Raw genomic sequence first — 15010 nt, forward strand, 5'->3', positions numbered from 1 at the left:
ACACCTTATATCAGAGGAGCTATATCAATAAATACAATACAATATAATCTGTGGCTGATTATGGGCTGAATGGAATCTTGAGAGATGAATCACACATTCAGATTGGCTAATACACAAGACATTAATTTTCCGGTAAATATCAATAGAGGCTATGCAAAGAATAAAAATGCATATCACCTTTTTTTTCGGTTTTAGCTGCTAATAGCAATAGTGAGCTGATAGCTATCAACTCCCAGCTGCTGGTCATTAATTTCCAGTAAGCACCTTGCACTTCAGTCCTTACTGCTTCAATATTTTCCTGTTTGTTATACCACTGAAATACAGTGAAACATAAATTTCAGTGCTTTGTGACACCATTCTGAACCAACTGTCTGTTTTTAAGTAGAATTTGCACACCCCAGACAGGCTTTAAATTGTGACTTTTTTTAATGGGTGGCTTCTGAAGGAGAAGGAAGGTAAATTGTGATCACATTGTGTCAAGCAATTTGTCTTCCTGGGCATGAAATAAGTAGGCTATTTCTCGTAAACCATGACCTTTCATCAGTTATGTCAGAGAAATATTTGTGTGGCATAAAATATCTTTTTTTCCTGTCTCTTTCAACTAGGGACAAAACTTATCCAGGCAATCTGATGGGCAAAAGGTCTATATACCGGATCTAGCAGTCTCTGCCAACTGTTGTACATCACATCTGTTTTTTACACTCTGTTGTTAAATTTTGTTGCTGAAACTATCTCATCATTTATATTTTTTCAGAACCTCCCATAGGGCAGATGCACCCTCCGCACGGCAGCGTAACGCCTCAAAAGAATAGCAACCTTCTAGTAATCATTGTGGTCACCGTTGGGGTCATTACGGTGGTGGTGGTGGTGATCGTGGCTGTGATCTGCACCAGGCGTTCTTCAGCGCAACAGAGGAAGTATGTTGCTGGCAAATACCTGAACAAATAGACAAAAAAGTGGCCACTTTTCTGTTGTTAGGTTTCAAAGATGATGTGAGCAAGGTCCTCAAATGAGCATTGAAAGGATATGGCATCACTGGCTGAAATATGTGATTAGATCCAGCCATATTGTGCCACTTAAAGGGTGCAAACGTTCCAGAAACTGGATGCAACTGGCCAGTGGAGAGAATTTCCCGGTCATATGGGAATCTCCTATTCCAGAGCCTTTGCCACACATGGCTTACCTTTGAGGGAGCACATTGGGAGCACAAGAAGAATGGGAGAGGGTGTGGTGGGGCAAAGATAGAGATGCTAAAAAGTAGCTCAAACATTTTTTGGGGCCGAGGGCTGATCCTCAGAATCAGACAGCCAGAACAGCCCCCTCGTGGCCCACCCTTTCGCTGTTCAATCAAAGAGGGGAAAAATCAATTCCATTGATTTAAGGAAAAATGTTATCTGTCTGTGTGGCTAATAATGCCTTCTAGGTACCTGACTGTCTGACTTAACTTCTTCTCTCCATACAGCTGAAAAATTGAGACGTTCAGGCTAAGTTTTCAGTCTATTGTGAGACTTTTGTCCTGCAAAAGAAAGTCAACATTTGTTATTCTTGTTATTCATAAAAAATGCCAGAAAACAGCACACTCCATACTCGCTTCATCCCTGCCTCCAGCGCCTCCTGCATGCCACTGAACAGCTGGTTGTGGTGGGCAGGAGGCACTGGGAGGGAGGAGGAGGAGCTGATCAGCAGGGCCCACTGATGGAGAGGAGGCACTGGGAGGAGGAGGAGGAGGATCTGATTGGGGAGGCTGCCGGTGGGTGCTCTATTTTTTCCGTGGGTGCTCCAGTTCCAGAACGTTAAAGGTGACATCTGGCCCTGGTATAAGAAGAAATTCCACTGGAGTCACCTAATTTGCCATAGAGCTGGATTTTACTAGTTAAATGGTTCAGAATTATACAGTAATTACACTATTGTGAAAGAATGAACTTTTTGATATAAAATTTAATCATGTTTTGCATATGAGGATGATAAATAGTCGAAGTGCAAGTCAAAAGTCTATTGCGTTGATGTTTGAAAAAGAGTGCAGAGCAACAAAAGGATGGTCATGGGCAGGGTAGGTGTCCATCTGACCCAGTATGGACGTTCTTATGTTCTTATGTGACTAAACTGTTTCACCGTCTGCTGAAATTAGCTTTGACCTTGTCAAGCTCAGAGGCAGGGAAGTTTATATTATAATATAGTCACTGGTATAGTATAATATATAGGGTTATAGTATAATATAACCCTAACCCTAACCGTAACCCTAAGCCAAATTTCCAAAAGAGTTTAGTACCTACACACATGGCTAGATTTTCAAAATATGTGGTCTCTATTTAGGCACCAAAATAAGTGACCAGGTTTTTAGAAGAGCTCAATGTGTTGAATGCTGAGCTATTTTGAATATCAGCTTTAATTGTGGGTTCTGAGCTCTTGAAATGTCTGGCCCCGAAGCCCATGCAAGACAATGGGAGCCTTTCTGTTGACTGCAATGGGCTTTGAATGCAGCCTAAAGCTCTTATTGGATTGCTACTGTGTAGAAGAGATTGAAGGATGTGGAGATTAAGTTAACCGAAACTAAACCTTTTCTACTGAAAGTGTGGGAGAAGGGGGAAAGTCATTACATAAAAACAAACAAATAAATAAATAAACAAGTAAATTTTAGGCTCAAGCTCCAGAATTCAAAAATCCGAAGCCAAACTTCCTCAAATTTGAGGGTGTTGGAGCCCCTTGTTCAGACCATTATGAAGAGATACCTAAGCTGAAACAAGTGGTTTGGGATCCAGCTTCCAATGTGGACTTGCCTCTGATTTTAAAATCACCAGTAAGTTTCAAAACCTGTGAATGAGATGACATCAAGAAAAAGGTTGATTCATGTTGAATATGAGTGAAACCTTCATAACGGTGAAAGTTTTTGATAATGTAATATACAGTAATCTCCCAAGAGCAGGGAAGGCTATACTTCTTGAGGCATTTAAAATATGAGTGGGCAAAGCACTATAAAATATACTGTAGGAAAACACTGTACTGATGGAGGGATGGATTAGGAGACATAATAGTCTCTGACTTTAGGGAGGAATAATGTATCAGCCATACTAGCTTTCCAGTAATTTAGATGTCTATAAAAAGCAGGAAAGAGGGATGATTAAGTGTTCAGGTTTATGTTATTCTGTGGTACCTACAGCAGGTGCTACAGCTCTTGAAGTATGTTGAATTGTCTCACATTCTGAAACATCTCAGTAGTCATATCCTCTGTAGTACTAGAAGTTTACTGGCATGCACTCGGAACATGGCCACTGGTACTTCCCTCAGGTGGGAACTGCATCTGTTTGCCCTCATTGGCCAGTGCCGGCGGCAGCCCTATGCCCCATCCTCATGTGCAGACTTACTGTTCATTAATAAAAGATCAGGCAATTTAACTTCTATATGTAACACGTCTCCCTAGTGTCCACATGTGTGTGTATACATTTATTTATTTGATTGTCGTGGGCCATGACCCCATTGTGCTAGGCACTGGAGAAGCACAGACTATAAATATGGTCTCTGCCCCAAAGACCTTACAAACTATGTACAAAACAAGAGACAACAGGTGGAGAGACAGATGGAGGAGTACAAGTAAACAAGGAGACAAAATTCAATAAAGTAAAGGGCAGTAAATAGAGACCAAATTAAATATTATATTAAAAATATGACCTAGGACTAAAGATTAAAAGAATTGTTCATGTTTAGACTGGACAAGGAAAGGCTGTTGGGGGACATGGTAACAGCCTTCACTCAGGAGGAGGGATAGTTCAGTGGTTTGAGCATTGGCCTGCTAAACCCAGGGTTGTGAGTTCAATCCCTGAGGGGGCCACTTAGGGATCTGGGGCAAAAATCAGTACTTGTTCCTGCTAGTGAAGGCAGGGGGCTGGACTCAATGATCTTTCAAGGTCCCTTCCTGTTCTAGGAGATAGGTATATCTCCAATTATTATATGTAAAAGGCTGTAATAAAGAGGACAGTGATCAATTGTTCTCCATGTCCATCAAGGGTAGGACAAAAAATAATCAGCTTTGTTTGCATTAAAGGGATTTAGGTTACATATTAAGAAAAACTTTCTAACAATAAGGATAGTTAAGCACCAGTTGTGGAATCCCCATCACGGGATATTTTTAAGAATAGATTAGACAAATATTTGGCAGTGATTGTCTAGATATGCTTAATCCTGCCTCAGCATGGAGGGATGAAATAGATGATGATATCTTGAGGCTCCTTCCAACCCTATGTGTCTGTGATTCTACTTTATGCAGTATATAGCCAACTCGTGGACTTCACTGCTGCAGGAATTTGTCAGGACTGGATGGTAAACGATATTGTGCTTAGATTGTATAATATAACATTTATTAATGGCCTTTGCAGCAAGCTAAAACCATGAAATCTCACATGTGCAATGTAAATGAAAACCTGAGAAGTTCTGAAAACTCAGGTACTGGCCACTTCAAGAAGCAAGGTACTGGTATAGGTGGACCTCTAGTCTGATCCAGTTAGGTAAATCCTATGTTCCTAAGCCACTCCAGAGCACAGCAGCTAAATGATAGGAGGTTGTCCTTCAGAAGTTGTCAAGTAGTGAATATGATGTTAGGCATCTGAAGTGAGTAAAGGAAAAGTATGAGAAATAAATAAAGATTGCCTGCAAGGAACTATTATAACTGATGGTAGCAAATGTGTACAGAGATAGAAGAAGCTAGGTGGAGACTTAAAGGAAAGCAAAATAAAATTCAGGCAAATAAGTCAGCAACCACTAGACATCCTCAGTATGTCACTGCAGTTTTCCCTTGGGATATGTCTTCTTTTTTCATTTCACTCTGCATCTCCCACCTTGACATTGCTCATTAGCTGCAGCTTATGGTTTTGACTCTTGCCTGCAAGGCATTAGGTTGCATTTGTTGGTGGTGTGAATGGTGGTGGGGGAGACGTGTCATTTCCACTCCTTTAATAGTAACCTGCAGGAATAACTGAGCTGAAAGTGAACTGAGCTGAAAGTGAAATCACTTCTCATTTGTAAAGAGATTTTTTTCCTACTTTCACCTTTATATCAGCTGCGTTCCCTTTACTGCAGCCTGTTACAAAAACAAAAGTGCAGACAACTGTTATATGCACGATGCTGTCAGGACAAATGGGGTGAATCACAAAGGGCTTCGTTGAGCTTCTCTTCTATTTATTTGTCTACAGCTGCAGGGAGATAGAATCCCTATCTGCTGGAAGACTTATGATATGGTACAGTAATTGGTTTAAATCAGAGACAAAAAGCTGTTCTCCTGCAGGGGACAAAACATCCTTTCCAAGGTCTGATGCTAATGAGTTATCAGCTATGTCTTTACTTATTTGCCTCATCTAAGCTGTTTGGGATAGTGTCTGCATAACAAGAAGCAATGTTTCAGCAAAGTAGAAAGAGCTTTCTTAAAAGACTCAATGTGTAGTGTGTCTTAGTGAATTCCACAAGGTGTACTGTATAATTCCATACTCTCTCTCTCTGTGTATTGCAAAGTTAAAGAGTAAAGAGTAGTGCATCTTAATTTTTAATTCAGTTACCAAAAAGACATTTAAGATTTAATAGTAGTTGCACTCAGCACCATATATCTTCAAAGCACTTTACAAACGAATGTTCATGACTCCTATGCAAGATTGCTGCAGTAAGTAAATGTTATTCATTTTATTGATTGCAACTTGATCAAGTAATGGCAAAGCAGAATTAGAACTCAGGAGTTCCTGGTTCAATTGTCTTTGAATCAGGCCTGTGATGAACTGGTAGATGTATAAAATGCATTTTGGCGTGAATAGCTTGTGGGGTTCATCAGGAGTTGGTATCAGAGAGGTAGCCATGTTAGTCTGTATCCACAAAAACAACAAGGCGTCCGGTGGCACTTTAAAGACTAACAGATTTATTTGGGCATAAGCTTTCATGGGTAAAAACCCCACTTCTTCAGATGCATGGAGTGAAAATTACAGAAACCGGCATAAATATACTGACACAATGAAGAGAAGGGAGTTACCTTACAAGTGGAGACCCAATGTTGAAGGCCAATTTAGTTAGGGTGCATGTGGTCCACTCCCAATAATTGATGAGGAGGTGTCAATTCCAAGAGAGGAAAAATTGCTTTTGTAGTGAGCCAACCACTCCCAGTCCCTATTCAAGCCCAAATTGATGGTGTTAAGTTTGCAAATGAATTGTAGCTCAGAAGTTTCTCTTTGAAGTCTGTTTTTGAAGTTTGAACAGGAGTTGGGAGTGCTCAGCACCTGTGAAAATCAAGCTGCTGTTTTTCTGATGACTAAATGTGCACCCAAGTTTGAAAATTTTGGCCTCACTGGGGTGTATCTCACTTTCCTCACCAATAAACTGGATTATACTTATCCATTTATGTAAAGTGCTTTGAGATCTGCAGATGAAAAATGCTATGTGAATGCTCAGGCAGATTGTTCTACAAATACCATTAAAAATAAAACAGAGGGGCTGCATGTTTTCCATATTTTTAGACTGCTTAAAGTGAGTTTAAATAATGCATCGCCAATGAGACTTTTTAGGTAGCTGCAACAGAGAGCTCTTGATTTATATTTAAGTTGCATACGTTTTCTTTAACAGCAGATGCACATATGTCGCTGAATGTGTTTGCGTGCATGTTTTGTATATATACACACACACTGTATGGTCTTGTAAGGATAGAACATATTGTAATGAATATACATAAGGAGGAAAGTTAATGTTGCTGTGGGGTATATCACTCTGAATTTCTTAGCTTTTGTGTGATGAAAATCATGTTTTAATATACTTTTAAGAAATATAATGTATGCTGTAGCTGTTTATGGAAAGTATGAGACCTGCAGGACACTGCGGGAATATATTCTGCATTATTCAATTGCTGTTGCTATATGTAGTTAAATCAGAAATTATAGTCTTCCCAAGAGGAACTTCACAATTCCCCTATTGTTTCTGGAAGGATTTTTTCTCCAATTGCACATCAGCTGGTGCACAGATGACCTACCCTGCTGAGCCCCAAGCCCACCCTCTGGAGCAATCAGCAGTATTTCCTCTCACTTGCCCCTTTCATTCATCTCCTAAACATATGCTGTCAGTGAGACACCTTCATGTCTAGCTCTAAGGGATTGGCAAGTGGCCTCATCTGGAATTAACACCAGTGCCACTTCATGGATCAGCAAGCAGCTGGTGCTAGACAGTGAGACACCTGGTACCCACCCCCCATGCCCTGGGGATTTAACATATCATGGCTATAATACCTTTATCTCTAGAGGCCTAAAGGCATAGCAGTCAGATCCAAGATAACTGGTTCCTAAGCCTTGTAGGACAAACCTAAATGGATTTATTTGTTGCGTAACCTGAGATCGCTTAATTTTTACGGGCTTTGTTGTTGTTGTTGTTGTTGGGGGATATTTTCTTAGATTTCAATCTGGACTTTTTCCACAGAAAGCGTGCTACCCATAGTGCTGGTAAAAGGAAGGGCAGCCAGAAAGACTTGAGGCCCCCCGACCTCTGGATACACCATGAAGAGATGGAGATGAAGAATATTGAAAAGCCATCAGGTTCTGACCCCTCAGGAAGAGACTCACCAATGCAGAGCTGTCAAGACATCACGCCAGTCAGCCACAGCCTGTCTGAAACTCAGCTGGGCAGCAAGAGTGCCTCCCAGTCTGGTAATATCACTGCCATTGTGCTCAATGAAATGGTCCAGCCCTAACCTGCCTGGAGCTGTTTTTAACTTCAAGCATCTGTAGTGATATGAAAATATTCTCTTTGGGGGGGCAGAATAACACAGTCAGTCCTGAAATCAATAAGCCTGGGTGCTATGGTCCAGATTTGGCCTAGCTGTATGCAGTTATGTCAGAGAGAGAAAAGGGTGCTCATACTCCTTGTACATGGACCTGCCACCCTCCCATTGTTGCACTCCTAGACATAAGGACTGAGGAGTCTAGACCCACCAAAGGGAGCAGCCAGCAAAATCAAACCAACACAGGGTGGAAATGTGCAGTGTATTTGTGCATTTGTAAAGGGTACTACAGTGGTTGTTCTAAAATGTGCCTCTGAGGGACTCCCCTGCTGCAGGCCCCCTCCACCAATGGCAGCCATGTTTAACAGGCCCGATACAGTTCTGGTGGTATTGCCAGCTCCAGGCATTCAAAAATCACAAGTCAGGCCATCCACAGATTGGTTTAAAAATCACAAGATTTAAAAATAATTAATTTAGGCTCTGTTTATTTGCCTTCTGGTGTTGGAGTATTTAGAGTCATGCTGTCAAGATAATAACCAGATTCCAGCAACTGGGGCTCTAGCAAACACACCAATTATCAGAAGACTTATAATAACATTGTGAGAGTTGGCAACACTGCAACTGGGGATGGTGGCAGATACTTCTCGTCCAATGTAATAGCATGACTAGCTGCATGGGTAGCTTCTAATGCAAGTGGAGCAATACATATGCTGAAATTTAGATCTGAGGGAATGAAAAATCACCTGGACCCACAATTGATGAACAAAGTATATTGTATACAATATTAGAAGGTTTTAGCTTATCATAATCAAATATTCCCAATTGCTTTAATTCAAACATTAAGCAACTCAGTAGTGTCTACAGAACAGGTAGTGTCTGCAGAACGGGTAAATTTCATTTTTCCAAAATGACATGCTACTTTGCATCGGTTAATAATTAGAAGAGTATGCATCAGGTTTGATTTCTACTCCATTCTTTCGTGATTGAAAGAACTTCAGCTGGAAATCAAATGTTATTGAGAGCTTGTCTGCACAGTCAATTAGTGCACCGCAAGCCGGGGTGTAAATCTTCAGTGCCTGAGCCTGCTCATATGAACTGGTCATGTGGATCCTACTGTATGACCCAGCTAGTCAAAGGGTACTATGGTACTTTAGCAAAAACAACAAGGAGTCCTTATGGCACCTTAGAGACTAACAAATTTATTTGGGCATAAGCTTTCATGGGCTAGAACCCACTTCATCAGATGCATGGAGTGGAAAATACAGAGCCAAAAGGGTACTCAGAAGTCACCTACTACAAGACTGGCCCAACAAAGAAAGTAATGTCACTCAATAACAGACCTAAAAGTGGCAATTCTTCAACAACAACAAAACTTCAATATCAGACTCCAACATGAAACTGCAGAACTGGAATTAATTTGCAAACTGGACACCATCAGATTAGGCCTGAATAAAGACTGGGAGTGGATGGGTCATTACAAAACCTAAACTTAATTTCTCCAATACTAATTTCCCCCTTCTGTTACTCACACCTTCTTGTCAACTGTCTGAAATGGGCCACTCTCATTACCACTTCAAAAGTTATTTTTCCTCCCTTGGTATCCTACTGTTAATTGAATTGTCTCGTTAGACTGACCTCACACTTGGTAAGGCAACTCCCATCCTTTCATGTATTTATACCTGCTCCTGTATTTTCAACTCCATGCATCTGATGAAGTGGGTTCTAGCCCACAAAAGCTTATGCCCAAATAAATTTGTTAGTCTCTAAAGTGTCACAAGGACTCCCCGTTGTTTTTGCTGATACAGACTAACACGGCTACCACTCTGAAACCTATGGTACCTTAGTGTACAGTTGCAGGCTCCACATGGTGGACACGGCAGGCTAGCATACTGGCTTGCCATGCACTAAGTCTCCATGTAGACAAGCCTTGAGTTTGCATTCCACTTTAGGAGACTCTATTGGTGGTGGTGGGGAGGATGGGAATGACAGCGTGGGGGTGGGGAACACAGTGGGAAAAAAATCAAATGAAAAATGGAGCAGAGAAACAACACAGTAAAAAAGAGTTTTGCCACCGTACGTGAGACCAGAATTTGGCCCAGAGAGAAAGAAAGTCTCATGCAAAAAATGCAATTTAAGTGTAGTATATAGGCAGCCTAGCTTTTCTTTTCTATCCTTAAACAGTACATAATTCCCTTTCATTAGAGAAATTTTTTTCAGTAATAAAATGGAATGGGATGGAGAAGAAGCAGCAATATATAGATTCAAAATATAAGTATATTTGGCATGCGTTTGCATGGCTGCATCACTCATGAGTGACAGAGACAAGTTAGTCTGGAAAATCACATAGGGTTTTAAATAATGCAGATTCTTTGGTGATATATATGATGGTAAATGCTTAGATTTCTTCAGCTGCTACTATTGTTTGTATCTCTATTCCTTACCTACACTTAGAGGTACAGGCTTTAGTGTTAAAGAATGGCAGACCTAATAGGATTTAAAACCTCTAGAATGATCTAAAAATCATAGGTTGCCATCAGGATTTTAGGGTTTGATATTTTACATAGTGGTTTGTCTTTTTTCTTTTTTTAATTTGTATTGGATTAGCACCTAGAGACCCCAGCTTCATTGCATTAGGCACTTTACAAACATACAACGAAAAGATAATCCCTGCCCAAAAGACTGTATAATCTATTCATAAGTAAGATGATTGTGGGGCATAATCCAAAACCAATTAAGATCAACTGGAGTTTTTCCATTGACTTCAATGATCTTTGGATCAGACCCAAGATAAGCAGTGGTCACAGCACACCAGTTGCCTAACCAGAAGGGCTAGATACAAATACATGCAAACAACTAGGCCAGATACAAATTCTTTTATAGTACTGGGAATCCTAGAATATCCAATTGAATAAAACATAGTCTTTGCCCTATTTAATCACTTGGGTTTTGACCTTAAAACAGTTACTGGTGCAAGAGTGAGATTTTAGTCCTGAAAACTAAATCAAGATAATTTGAAGGAAAGAAGGAAAGAGTTTTGTGGAGAGTCTTATTAAAAAAAAAATTCACGAGCTGCTCAGAGGTTTAGAAAGGAATAGCCCCAGTGGAGATGAGTAGGCAAAATGGAGGTGAACTACTCAAAGATACCAAATAAATTCAGTTTATTTTGTTATGGCAATAATAAACTCATTTTCCCCATGGTGGCATAACTACTTATGTGATATTAATATAATATACATATCAGATATGATACAATCTGAGAATCAGAAAACATATCTTCTATTTCATTGGGAATTACTTTACCAAACATTCCACTGAAAACATGGTACCTCCATGACCAGAGATAGTTACCCTAGCTTCTTTGGTTACACCAACATCTCTGTATGAGTGTAAGTGGACTAAAACTTCTAGTTTGACTACCTGAAGATACCTACATCTATATTTCAGTATAAATAATATGATAATGAAACGCCTGTTTTTTGTAGCTGCTGAGCCAATCATTTGAATTGGCTGGGACTTAGTGGGTGCATATAAAGCATCTCTGCAGATAAGGCCAGTTATTTAGGTGCTAGATTCTGGATTTAGATGTCCAACTTTATGCACCCAAATCTGGCCATGATACTTTGTTTGAACTTTAAGGGAAGTGGGTAATAAGTAATGTTGAGGCAGAGGGTTAGTGTCATTTTTATGAAGCGATTTTTGTTTCAGCAGCAGGGAGAAAGGAGAGTTAAACCAGGATGTGATTGTAAAGGGAGAAATTTACATTTAAAGACAGTTGTAAGAAAATGAGAAACAGCCATTTTATTCAGGAATGGTGTCTGAAGTAGTCTGTGCAGAGCTATTAGGAGATGATGCCATTTAAGTGACCGGTTTTAGTGATAGATGTCTGAAAAAATATCCATTCACTTTACTGCAAGACATACGGTAAAGAGGGAAACAGTTTTGTGTATAGCCATTATTAACATAGCCACTGTGTTGCTTTTCACTAGGTCCTGACACGGAGGATGTGGGAAGTAGTATGTCCACGTTAGAGCGCTCGCTTGCTGCCCGCAGAGCCACACGTGCCAAGCTCATGATTCCGATGGATTCACAACCAAGCAACCCTTGTGAGTAGTGCATTTCTTACTCCCACTTACAATTTTATGTGAGAACAATAGTGCATCTAGAGTTTCTTCCATTTGAGGATCTCAAAGTATCTTACAAATATTAATTAATTAAGCCTCATAATACAACTACGGTAAGTAGCATTAACCACATTTTACAAGGGAGTAAACCATGGCTTCCAAAGGCTTCACAATAATTCAGTAGGTGGGAATAGAATCAAAAAGTCCTAACTTCCAGTCCACTGCTCTAACCACTAGACCACACATTTCCTATGTGTACAGTACTTGGGAAAACACGTTACAAAGAGTTATATTTACTATGATAATTGCTGTTCTTCATTATAAAATTTAGCCAGCAAATTTACTTTTATGCATTACGGTGCAGTGTGATTCCCAACATGGATTACAGGATGGAGATGTTTATCTCTGGAAAGAATCCCTTGGTTTCAATGAACTGCTGAACACACATTAAATCTGGACATTATTTGGTATGTTACATTACTAGTAATCTATAAGGCCCTGATCCAGCAGCCCGTTACACAGGTGCTTAACTTTAAGCACAAGAGCGGTCCCATTGATGTCAATGAAACAACTTGTACTTTAAGGTAAGGAAGTACTTAAATGTACTGAGGCAAAAATCATTCTTGGGAACTGTGTCCTTTTTAGGCTGTATCCACTTGTAGATAACACGATTGCATACACACTTTGACATTCTGGCCTGACATGCTGTTCCCTAAGGGGAGTTGTAAACATAAAAAATATTGGCGAATGCACAGATAAAGATTCAGTGGGTTTGATTCTGATCTCATTTACTCCAGAGAAAAACATTACTGATGTTGATGGGCCTGATAATCCTCTCTCACACTAGACTTATGCTGCAATAACTGCACTAGCTGCACTAGCATTACTCCTGATTTACCCTGATCCAAGGTAGAGATGAATAAGGGCAGTGGAATCACACTGATGTAGAAGTGTTGTAGGCAAGATCAGAGGCAAACTCATTGTAATTGCAATGGTACAATACCACTGTAAGTAAAATCAGTCCACTTTATAGTAGGTCAGTGTCTATGGATAAACGTGCTGTTGGGTTTTTTAGGATCAAATCTTAAATAGTTTTAGAAGGGTGAGGTCCTGTTTTCTATCTGTATCCTACTCTCACTAGTATATGTCTAATAGAGAGATTATAATATATAATGATACATGGGGGAAAAATTGATCTCACATTTAGGTCTAATTTGTGAACTTTTTAGCCTGGGTTGTAATGAACCTGTTTCTTTCTCCATAAAATAAAAGTGGTATGTTTTTAAGGGGCTTGATCATATTTTTTAATTTCTCTGACTCAGTGTGCCAAGCATTGAAAGTGATAGGAAATAAGCTATAGAAAGGACTGAAGAAATGAAAACAGGTAATTATTCCGAAGTAAAATAAACACATTGGCACTGTTAAATGGCAACATAGATGCGACTTCAGCTGATCTTAAAAAGCACAGAAAATCAGTTTATTTGGGTTCTTCAGGATCAAATGAGCTATTGAATGAAACGTTTTGTATTGACGTGAAATGGCAAAACGTTGGTGAGTTTCATGATGCTACAAGTGAGACTGTTTGAGGCCATCGTTGTTATTGAAATGTCACCATGACGATACTCTTAAGTCTCTAAATTCCTTCACAAAAAGGCACTAAACTTGATAAAGCAATTGAAGGGGGTTTCATAGGGTCTAGGCAGATTACAGTCCAATGACACTAAAGTCAGTCTCAGTGGAAAACTGGCTTAATCTGATTAATAATGAAGACCTGGATCCACACAAGGACAAAACTGAAAAACAATTCAGAGCATTGTTTCCAATACATAACCATTGCAATTGATCTCAAATACGCAGATCAAAGAGCTGAGAGCTGAGCTGAAAACCAGAAAAGAGGCTGAAATGCAGCTGATGATACATAGTCCTAAACACCTTCCTTCTCCCCAAGCATTTAAAATTGAAGATCTGGATTTCGATCCCAAGTCTGTTTGTGAAGGAGGCTATATCACAATTTGTTGCATCAAAATGGTGACAAGTTATGGAGTAAAATCTTGGAAAATAGGACAGTTGAATTCAGAGTATCATCTATTGGTGAAAGAACTGTGCTTCTTCTCAGCGCCAACACAACATTTTTTTTCATTTTCTGATTGGCTTAGTCAAAATGTATTAATAGGGTAGGGTGACCAGATGTCCCAATTTTATAGGGACAGTCCCAATTTTGGGGTCTTTTTCTTATATAGGCTCCTATTACCCCCCACCCCATCCCGATTTGTCACACTTGCTGTCTGGTCACCCTATAATAGGGTAGGTGCTGACAACTAATAACTTGACAAAATATGTATCTATATAAGGGCAAATTTTTAAAAAGGAGGTAGAAAAATTTTGACTACTTAGTATTATGTTGTGATAATACTACAGAATTCCAATCTATTCATTTCTTATAAAACTTACATCTGTATGAGGAAGAAATATGCTCATAGAATGAATCACTTTTTGGGATTTATTTTCACTGATTTTTTATTTAAGTATTTTTTCCGAAGTTGTGGAAAATCACAACAACCCTGTTTTGGGGGTGGAGGCGATCATGTTGATGTTGTGTTGGGCAATATTTGGGGACTTTGAGCTATTGAGCACAGCTTTGGAATTTCTACTTCATAATCTCAATGAGCCATACTTAGATTACATTTTTATAGGGCGCAGTGAAAATTTTTTGATGCAGAAGGGCAGTGGTCAGGAAGATCCAAAATTTGGTAAGGGAATTTCTGCTTTCAAACTCCTAAAGCATCCGTATCAAATGCAAATTCAATTCTTGGTAGGCTATGTCAGAACAAATTTCTTGTCATATTACAGAGGTTTATTGAAAATGCTTGAAGCTATCTTTTCCCTTAGCTTCTCTACATAAATATAACATTACAGTGAATACTTTGATTTTTTTTTTTTAATTCTTATTACCTATGCCTTGGAGAAGAATGAAGGGATGGACTTCAATAAATGTGTTGGGTTTTTATGACTCAATACAGAATGATTGTTTTTGCAGTGCATTAACAGTGTTACAAACAGGAAGACTATTATTTAACCTTTCAAAAGTGTGAATAAAATGATTTCCACAGATAAAATTAAATCTTTGAATAGTAAGACTACTATTCTAAGGATGAGT

The 15010-nt window shown here is 39.4% G+C and overlaps 1 protein-coding gene and 1 long non-coding RNA gene across 6 annotated transcripts in view; one reads left to right on the forward strand and one right to left on the reverse strand.

The window, feature by feature from the left end:
- DCC (DCC netrin 1 receptor) overlaps positions 1–15010 on the forward strand; it is a 555466-nt gene that overhangs the window by 500249 nt on the left and 40207 nt on the right. For all 3 annotated transcript variants that reach the window (XM_039544135.1, XM_039544134.1, XM_039544133.1), the window contains 3 exons: positions 755–917; positions 7432–7658; positions 11719–11835. In XM_039544135.1, coding sequence (XP_039400069.1) covers positions 755–917; positions 7432–7658; positions 11719–11835 — 507 coding nt within the window. The remainder of the gene's footprint in view (positions 1–754; positions 918–7431; positions 7659–11718; positions 11836–15010) is intronic.
- The window catches only part of LOC120407873, a 72063-nt gene that overhangs the window by 29317 nt on the left and 27736 nt on the right, over positions 1–15010 (reverse strand). The window contains exons 4-5 of one of the 3 annotated variants that reach the window (XR_005600291.1): positions 1428–1516; positions 809–936 (exon numbers count right to left, since the gene is read on the reverse strand). The exons of the other annotated variants lie outside the window; for them this stretch is intronic. This is a non-coding gene — a long non-coding RNA (uncharacterized LOC120407873). Of the gene's footprint in view, positions 1–808; positions 937–1427; positions 1517–15010 lie in introns of those variants that run through there. 3 annotated transcript variants of the gene reach the window in all.

This window comes from Mauremys reevesii, linkage group 6, assembly GCF_016161935.1.
Source record: "Mauremys reevesii isolate NIE-2019 linkage group 6, ASM1616193v1, whole genome shotgun sequence".
NCBI lineage: Eukaryota > Metazoa > Chordata > Testudines > Geoemydidae > Mauremys > Mauremys reevesii.